The 9,283-nt window shown below is 56.3% G+C and overlaps 1 protein-coding gene across 1 annotated transcript; it reads left to right on the top strand.

Annotated features, from left to right (window-relative positions):
- The first annotated feature begins 293 nt into the window (after nucleotides 1-293).
- MNX1 (motor neuron and pancreas homeobox 1) lies at nucleotides 294-8,846 on the top strand. The gene is made up of 3 exons (XM_078603636.1): nucleotides 294-1,490; nucleotides 6,817-6,977; nucleotides 8,231-8,846. The coding sequence occupies exons 1-3, from the start codon at nucleotides 920-922 to the stop codon at nucleotides 8,747-8,749; spliced, it is 1,251 nt and encodes a 416-aa protein (XP_078459762.1). The 5' UTR covers nucleotides 294-919; the 3' UTR covers nucleotides 8,750-8,846.
- The last annotated feature ends 437 nt before the right edge of the window (nucleotides 8,847-9,283 follow it).

Here is a 9,283-nt window from a genome sequence, read left to right as displayed (position 1 = left end):
CGTTGATTGGCCTGGCCCCGCTGTCTGTGGGAATCAGATCCCACGAAGCCCGCGCTCCTCCGCCACGTGGCGCAGCGCGCGCGCGCTCCCGGGCGCTAAAGTCGCACTAACGACGGCGTGATTCGCTAATTATATCGATTATCCCTCTCGGGGAGAGGCCGAGACCCCACGCCCAGCCACCCACCCATCCCTACCCCAACCCCCCTCAGTCCAGACCCCGCCTCTCTCCTCCTACCCCTCCCGCTCCCCGATCCCTTTCCCCAGACGCCCACTCCTTCTTCCACCCCCCTCGCCGCTGGGGTCCAGCCGGGCCAATCCCTGCCGAGGCGTCGGGCGATCAGACACGGACATTGATCGCCTCCGTCTCCCCTCGCGCATTCGGACAGCAGCCGGCTTCACGCGGAGGGAGCGGCTGCTCGGTGTGGGTCGCATCGAGAGTGGAGTGAGAGACAGAGAGGAGGGAGCAGAGGGGATACAGCGCACTTCAGTCATCAACGCGTGTACTGACATGTATACACACACGTACGCAGCGTGACATACACACCACATGCATCGGTAATCATACGCGCATCCTGTGCATACACGTGCGCATGTACGTGCATGTGTAATCCACAAGCACACACACGTGTAACCGCACATATACACAACCTGACGCACACACAACCACACGCACACGGCTGAATACCCCGTTACACACGCCGTACACGTAGTGATACACACTCACTGCACACGCACGCACATTGTGACACTCACACGCATCGCACACACGAACGCACATTGTGACACTCACACGCATCGCACACACTCACGCACATTGTGACACTCACACGCATCGCACACACGCACGCCGTACACACACTGCAGCACACGCGCACGCCGAACGCCTCAAGGGCGCGCCCCGCGCCTCCCCACGCGCGCGATGGAAAAATCCAAGAATTTCCGCATCGACGCTCTCCTGGCGGACGAGCCCCCCAGAATCCGGCTCCTTCAGGGGGGGCTCTCCCTCTCTGGCGGGGGGCCATACCAGACAATGGGGGGCCTCTCTCCGCCCCGACGGGGCCCCGATAGTCCCCGTGGCATCGTGAGCTGCGCTCTCGACTTGCAGCAGCAGCAGCATCAGTCCCGCCTCCACGGCCGCCTCGCCCGGACGCCGTCTCCGCCGTGCGGCGCTGCGGCGGGGGGCCCCCCCCCGGGCCTGCAGCCGCTCTCCCGCGGGGGGCTCGTCCCCAAACCGGGGGTGCTGGGCCTGCCGCACGTGGGGCTGCCGGCCGGCTCCCTGCCGGCGGTGGCGGCCTTCTACGGCTCCCCCGTGTACGGCTACCCGGGCTCCACGCTCGCCTACCCCGCCTTCCCGCACGTGGAGTCGCTCAAGGCGGCGGCCGGAGGCGGCGGCATGCAGGGGGGGATCTCCCTGGAGCACTGGCTGCGCGCCTCGGCGGCCGGGGTGGTGCTGCCTCGCCTACCCGAGTACACGCGCGAGTGGCACACGTGTGAGTACGCGCGGCGTGAGTGACACACACGTGTGAGTACGCGTGGCGTGAGTGACACACACGAGTGACACACGCGTGTGAGTACGCGCTGTTGTTGAAGTTTACACACCGTACCAGGTTGAAGGATGAGTCGACTTTGAGAAGGTCTAAGCTGGCTTCTGATATCACTCACCAACGATGACATCCGTGACGGACGGGCGTGGGATCGAACTCAGGTCACCCGCTTCGTAGCGCAATGCGCTAAATACGACGCAAGCGCTCTCCACACACTTAGACAAAGAGAAGGGAATTCACTGAGACGCGCATCTGCAGCACACGCGCGCGCGAGCACACTTGAGCACACACGTGGGTGTGCTCGACCTCCACACGCACTGAGTAGTCGCACTCGGGTGTCCAGTCACAAGGACACACGCACAGGCAGACGGCCGTGCGAGGGCGTGCGTGTGTGCCCGCGTGTGTGCCCTGCGTGTGTGCCCGCGTGTGTGCCCGCGTGTGTGCCCTGCGTGTGTGCCCGCGTGTGTGCCCGCGTGCGCACGCACTGACGGGCACACAGACGGGTATACAGACGCGTGCACACAGATTTGGGGACGCACAAAGGCACCGATCCGTCGTATCGTCTTGTCGAGATGTTTGAGGCAAGTGCTGTTAGCGAGCAGCACCTATGAAGGCCTGGACGGTACACGAAGTGGTGGGTGGCCAGCACCACGCCCGGCCGCCTTTGTCTCCCTCGCGGAGATGTTTACACATCGCACCAGGTACTCATTTTGAGGCTGGGTCGAGATGGAGACTGCCCTTTACACAATGGGGCATGATCAGAATAAATAAAATAAAACACGTTTATCAATTAACAGTTATTTTTTCTTACGAATAGCTACCTCTCAGCAAGTGTTGCGTAAAAAGCCTTAAATATTGACAATTGTGTTCATACTCTTTGGTTCTTTCGGTAAAGTCACGTAAGTATAAAACAATTAAAATCACGACGTTTCGGGCGCAACACAAGCGTCCGTCATCAGGTGGGACACCCATTGTGGTCCCAGTTCTTTGTAAACAGATGCCAGTAAATCGGTCGTGGCCCTGAATCGCTTTTTGTCGGCTACAACGTCACACTCCCCGGGTGGTGACTACCTCGATCGCTGATGGCGAGACAATTGTACAGCGTGTGTAAGTGTACAGTGTGTGTAAGTGTACAGTGTGTGTACAGTGTGTACAGTGTGTGTAAGTGTACAGTGTGTGTAAGTGTGTTAATGAATGAGAGCTCTCAAACTCCGCACCATCATTTTGGAGTCTCAAATTTTAAAGACAAATCGGTGCTCCAAATGTTCCCCGCTGTAAGCGTGGAATCGGCTCCATCTCACCCTATAACTCACCCTATAACTAACCCTATATCTCACCCTATAACTCACCCTATACCTCACCCTATAACTCAGCCTATAACTCACCCTATACCTCACCCTACACCTCACCCTATATCTCACCCTAACCCTGTACTTGCGCCAACTGTCCCCTCGCTCGCCCTTCTAGAATGTGATCGTAATGTACCTCCAGAACTCAGTCTCGATGGTGTGTGTTTGTATTCGCGCAAACAGCAACAGCAACAATAAGTCCACGACTATGAACAAGAGAGGCGAGGGGGCTCTGGGAGCACTGTGCTTCCACCTCCGTCTTCAACACCCTGAGACGTGGCGGTGGATTTGATGTCGTCGTCGTTGCTGCTGCTGCTCCTGCTGGGGCTGGGTGTCTGTTCGCTGCTGCTGGGGCTGGGTGTCTGTTCGCTGCTGCTGGGGCTGGGTGTCTGTTCGCTGCTGCTGGGGCTGGATGTCTGTTCGCTGCTGCTGGGCTGGGTGCTTGTGCACTGCCTGGGCTGGGTGTCTGTTCGCGTGGGTGCCATTCCCAGCAGTGATTGTGGAGCAGTCACGGCGAGGCGGCGCCCTGCCGGCAGAGTGCTCGTGCGGGCGAGGGCCGTGCGAGAGTTGAGGGACGCGGAGGTCCTCAGGAGGGCGCGGGGGTTGACTGAGGAAGCGTGGTTTGAGGCGGACGGCAGCCAAATGTGTGTACGTTGAACTTCTTTTGCACCGTATATAGCCAACCGTGCTAATTGGAGGTTCGGAGAAAGGACAACAAATGAAACACAAAAAGCCGTTATAAAGAAATGAGTTTTGAATCTAGATGATGTAAGAGTACGTAGCTCCGGTGGTTTCCTAACATCGGAAGGAAGAGCGTTCCAGACGGCCGCAGAGGCGCATCTGAACGCGCGCGATGCAGTGGCCGTCTTTGTTCGATGGCCAGCAGCCAGAAGCCGTAGCGAGGATAACCGGAATAGCATGACCAAATCATGTGGGAGGCCATGGGTTGACTCAGACCGATGATCTGAGACATGTCTCACCCGCATCTCAGTGATCACACAAAGACAAAGACCCCCATACAGGCTTAACAGACTGTTGGGGCAAGTGCTGTTAGCGAACACCAATGAAGCCCGGCACGGCACACTAAGGGGTGGGTGGCCAGCACCACGCCCGGCCCCCTTTGTCTCCCGAGTGGTGATGTTTAGACATCGTACCAGGTACTCATTGGAGTATGAGTACACCAAGGGGAGGCTCAGAACCGGTCCAGGTATTGGTCGTGCTCAGGAGATGCATTTCATTTGTCTCAGTGGTAGCCAGTGGCAGCATTTGGGAACGATGGACGGTGTTGTGTGATCTGTCATATATATAATAGGCGATGTTTCGGGCAAGGACTATTTCCCGAAACGTCGGCCATTATTTATTTTATAGATTTTTCCTTTTAATGACACATTGTAATTGATTAATGTGTTGATATTCGTGCTTGTGCACCAATGACAACGCAGCTGCAGAAAGCATCAGCAAATAATTGCTGTCTATTCGATGGCCCTGTCGATGTTACAGTCTGTCACTGACACCGTCACTGTGTCTGCCACTCTCATTAGAGGGCTGTGTGCGTGCGTTACTGCATACGCGTCTATTACAGCTTGCAACGCAGGTATTGCACGTGTACGTCGTATCAGTTACGCATATGATACGATGCACATTGACGTCTCCGTGTAGCGATGTGTAGTTGCCTTCACTGAGTAAGGTGCTGGGTAGGGGCGTTTCTTTCCATGCGTAATTCACTATATTTGTATGCATTCTACTGTGCGATACTGCTATTTACTTGTCAGTCCGTATTATGTGTACGTTATTACGTATCTATGTGTGCGTAAGCCACTGCGCACACCTATATGTGTCTGTGTGTAAACTCATCTGTGGCATGCAGCATGTCACCGCCGATGTCTCTGTGTTGGTCGGCTCTAGGTATGCGTATTCGCAAGTGCTCGCGAACAGCACTCGCCCCCATGCTCTACTCGGGCACGCGTGGGGTCTTTGTGCCGCTGTGTACTGTGCATGTACTGTGCATGTACTGTGCATGTACTATAGTGCAGAGACGCCTTATGTGGATAGTGCGGGGGGGGTAGGTTGTAAACCAAGTTTAAAGACGATTGATGATGAGTTGTGTTCATTACACACGTGAGAGGAGGCCGGAGCACCCGGAGAAAACTCGTGCGCGTCCGCGGGCAACACCCAAGTGTAATGATTGATAAAGTTTAGATACTTTAACTGTATTATGATAACGGAGACTTACATGCAATCAATGCTACTTCCAGAAATTATTTCCCCGCCCCCCACGAATTGGTGCTGCTCTCTTCGCCACCGACGTTCCGCATCTGCCCCCTTCACCAGGGCCGCTTCCCTTACTCCTCCATCGAACGCAACTCAACAGCTGAGAATCGGCCGCCACGGCGTGCGGTTCGAGCACAGCACGAGTCGCGGCGACTCTCCCTGCACCTCAAATGGGCATTCCACATTCCTACGGCGGGGGCGAATCTCGCCATAGGACAACTACTGTTGACCTCCCCGCAGAGTGGTCACGTGCTTTTCATTGACACCCAGCCGAAGGAAGGGACGGATGATGGGCTGAGTCAACCCACCCAACCAGGGTTTGAACTCGCGACCTTCCACGTGGCCGGTGACTCTGTACACGCGAAGCAGATGTACGGGTTGTGTCATGTGTATGTATGTAGTTGTGTATGTATATATGTTGAACTTCTTTCGCACCGTACGTAGTCAACCGTGCTAATCGGAAGTGCGGGGCGAGGGACAGTGAGCTAACCACAAAAGAGCAGTTCTGAAGAAAGTAGTTTTGAATCTAGATTTAAAAAGTGGAAGCAAGAGCGTTCCAGACGGCCGCCGAAGCGCTGTGGCTGCCTGGAGCGAGCTGCACCCCGAAGGGGCGGCTTGCTGTCAGCTGCAGACGAGGATAACGCGGCAACCTACTCAAATAGACACGTGGCACACATTCGGGAAGGCGCGTCTGCCGAAACGTCAGCTCGGATGAAACGTTTTAGTGTCTCAATACGTGCAGTGTAAACGATAACGGTGATAATATAACGATATTGTCGTGATTAACTTGTGTAAGCATTGTGCCGTGTATATGTCTACTTCCCAGGTATACTGGTTGTTGTATCACTGGTGATCTGGCTACATCACTGGTTACGCGACTCGTAATATGGTTAAACACTCGTTATAGCCGTAAACAAAATGTAAGACAAGAGTGGACCTGCACATTGTCCATCCACTGCTGGATGAAGGCCTCCCTAAGGCAGTATTGGTCACCGGGGTTGTATAACCACCGCTGGCCAGAGTGCTCTTTGACTAAGAAACTATTGGCTTGGTCAAGACCGGCTCAGGCATCATGTGCCACTGATGTTAGCCGCGATCGGCAATTGAGCTCAGGAATATCGCAGGGTTGATTGCACAGTGCGCTAACCACTGCGTCACCGCTCCCCGTGCACTGCTCGGGGCTCGCGAACGTTGTGAAGAGAGAGCGGTGGCGCAGCGGTTGGCACACTGCGTGAAGGGTGATACCGGAACCGTTTGTTGGTCTCGCATAGGTCTACTCAGCCTTAAATAAACACTTTGATGTGGCGTGTGAACATCAACACTGGGCAAACAGAGACAAAGGCGGCCGTGCGTGGTGCTGGCCACGCCATCCCCTCATGCCGCGCTGGTCTTAATAGGTGCTCGCTAACAGCACAAATAGCATCCTCCCGCTGAACGGGGGCTATTTATCTGTGGGTGCTGTTGACAAAGAGGACGCTCACCGTGGAGATGGAGCGATGACAGCCGCTAGATGTGCAGGGGCAAGACTGACGGTAGCAGCAACACTGCACCGTGATGGATGGCGACAGTGTGGCGAGGCCTTCATCCAGCAGTGGATAAACACTGGCTGATGAGGTGACGATTATGCTGATGATGTGTGCGTGTGTGTGCAGCCCAGGTGCAGGCCAGCCTGCTGGGCAAGTGCCGTCGGCCACGCACAGCCTTCACGTCTCAGCAGCTGCTGGAACTGGAACATCAGTTCAAGCTCAACAAATACCTGTCCCGGCCCAAGCGATTTGAAGTGGCGACGTCGCTCATGCTCACTGAGACACAGGTGAGATGTGCGTCTAATTATCACTGAGACACAGCTGAGAAACAGGTGAGACGCCTCTCATGGTCACTGAGACACAGGTGAGATGTGCGTCTAAGTATCACTGAGACACAGGTGAGACACAGCTGAGACGCCTCTCATGCTCACTGAGACACAGCTGAGACACAGCTGAGACGCCTCTCATGCTCACTGAGACACAGGTGAGACACAGGTGAGACGCCTCTCATGGTCACTGAGGCACAGGTGAGACGCCTCTCATGGTCACTGAGGCACAGGTGAGACACAGCTGAGATGTGCATCATCATCACTGAGGTTGAGGTCTGGTTCTGGTTCGTCTTGTTTCAGGTTTAATTCGGCACGTGGCAATTCGCTCAGGAGCTCGATGCCAATATGGAGGTCTGCTGGCCATGGCGAGAGGGGGAGAGAGATATTTGTTATTCCTCCTTTGACAACTCGTGCAGGCCACAGTGGTTGACGTTGTGGTCCAGAGTTTGTGTTGTGTGCCCATCATCTCCCCATTTTGGCTTGTCATCAATGTGCTGTTCATGAACGAGACGTGTGCATCGATCTGTTGATGTCCTGATGCGGTTGATGGCTCCACCGCTGTCATCGAGGAGGAATGTCCACGCCAGGTGGTGGGACGATGTTTGGTCCGCGTTGTTCCACTCTGTGTCTCACCTGTGTCTCAGTGAGCATGAGCGACGTCGCCACTTCAAATCTCTTGGGCCGGGAGTGACAGCAGCAGCAGCACAACTATCGAGCAATTTTGTGTAAGAGTTCTAGGACGCGGCTGGAGGGAATTGACTCTGAGTTAATCATAAGCTGAGGTGCCCCCAGGTCGTTCCTGTGAGTTTCTATAGCAGGGCGATTCTTGATTTGATCTTTTAACAGTTATATGTTTAGTGTGGATCGAAGGTCAGGCTTCTGTCCATGATAACATCTCGATATCCACTCTCACGTGTTTTCATGTTAACATGAACGTAACGAATACCATCATCTAGGTGAAACGAACGTCCTTAGATATGGTAAAGTTGGTTTACATGTGGCTCGTATAGATTCTGATGGGGCTCACACGGCGTTTAGATTCACTGATGATGCAGGCTGAGGATCGGTTTGGTGCAAATGGAGATCTGGTCTCGGACATCTGTAAAAAAAGGACTTTATATCTCATCTGATTCCTCCATTATAAATACAGATTCTGATCCAGATTCTGAGATATGAATCTGCTACTAACCCCGTTCCCGCCGGCGCTGCAGGTTAAGATCTGGTTCCAGAACAGGCGCATGAAGTGGAAGCGAAGCAAGAAGGCGCGCGAGCAGCAGGCGGGGGGCGCGGACAAGGGCCCCCGCGGGGGGGGCCCCGCCGCCTCCGCGGGGGGCAGCGGCAAGGAGCGGGCCCAGTGCAAGGGGACGCCGCCGGGGCCCGGCACCCCCTCAGCCTCCGAGGCGTCCAAGGAGCGCGGCGGGGTGACGAGGGGAGCCCCGGCTCTGGGAGCCGCGTGCGGCGAAGGGGTCCGAGGCGAGGAGAGCCGGGGGGCCGAGGCCCGCGCCGGAGGTCGCGCGGGGGCGCCGTCCCCCGCGGCGTCGCCCTCCGTGGACGGAGACGACGAGGAGGAGGAGGATCTGGAAGACGACGAGGATGAGGAGGAGGAAGAGGAGGAGTACGAGGAGGAGGAGAGGGTGGGGGCGATCCGGGCTCGCTCGCCGCTGCTGTGGGGCGAGCAGGAGGAGCTGTCTATAGGGCCGCTGGCGCAGGCGGCTCCGCGCCTCTACTGAGAGATTTGGGGGGGACCAGTGGCGATTCTCTGGGGGGCCGCGTGAGGGGGGCACGCACCTTCCCCCCCGACTCCCTTCCGTGTACCCCCCCCCCCCCCCCCAATGCCTAAGTGGCTCCTCCGGGCGGCTGGGGAGGCACTCGAGCAAACGAGGCCATCACGGACAATGAAGTTGATGTCATCACCACACCTCGCTCGGCATCGCTTCCTTCCTCCTGCAAAATCCAGCAGCAGCAGCAGCAGCTGCCGAGCCCGGACCTCCAGGTTGAGCTCTTCCTCTGAGAGTGTCCCCCACGCCAAGTGGGCCTGCTCACGGGGCTCTGGACTCGCCACTGTTGTGAGTGTGGAGGGGCCCCAGAGACGTTGACTGCTCACTCGAGACAGGATACGGCAGCTGAGGATCCGCGAGGGTTGGACAGCGCTGCTTACTGTACATACGGCAGTATACAAACACAGTATATGTACAGTACAGAGCGCGTGCATGTGTGCGCAGTGCACGTGTCGCGTGCGTGCGTCAGAGGTGCGCGCGCTCTTC

Source organism: Lampetra planeri, chromosome 2 (assembly GCF_965212315.1).
Source record: "Lampetra planeri chromosome 2, kcLamPlan1.2.h2, whole genome shotgun sequence".
Classification (NCBI taxonomy): Eukaryota; Metazoa; Chordata; class Hyperoartia; order Petromyzontiformes; family Petromyzontidae; genus Lampetra; species Lampetra planeri.
Note: the sequence above shows the minus strand (reverse complement) of the source record. Positions and strands in the feature narration are given on the sequence as shown.

What these genes read in the sequence shown, in the direction of transcription:
- MNX1 (XM_078603636.1), top strand. Translation starts at nt 920, where the DNA reads ATGGAAAAATCCAAGAATTTCCGCATCGACGCTCTCCTGGCGGACGAG. An exon ending in CACGCGCGAGTGGCACACGT is followed by an intron (nt 1,491 to 6,816) that starts GTGAGTACGCGC and finishes GTGTGTGTGCAG; the next exon opens with CCCAGGTGCAGGCCAGCCTG. An exon ending in TCATGCTCACTGAGACACAG is followed by an intron (nt 6,978 to 8,230) that starts GTGAGATGTGCG and finishes CCGGCGCTGCAG; the next exon opens with GTTAAGATCTGGTTCCAGAA.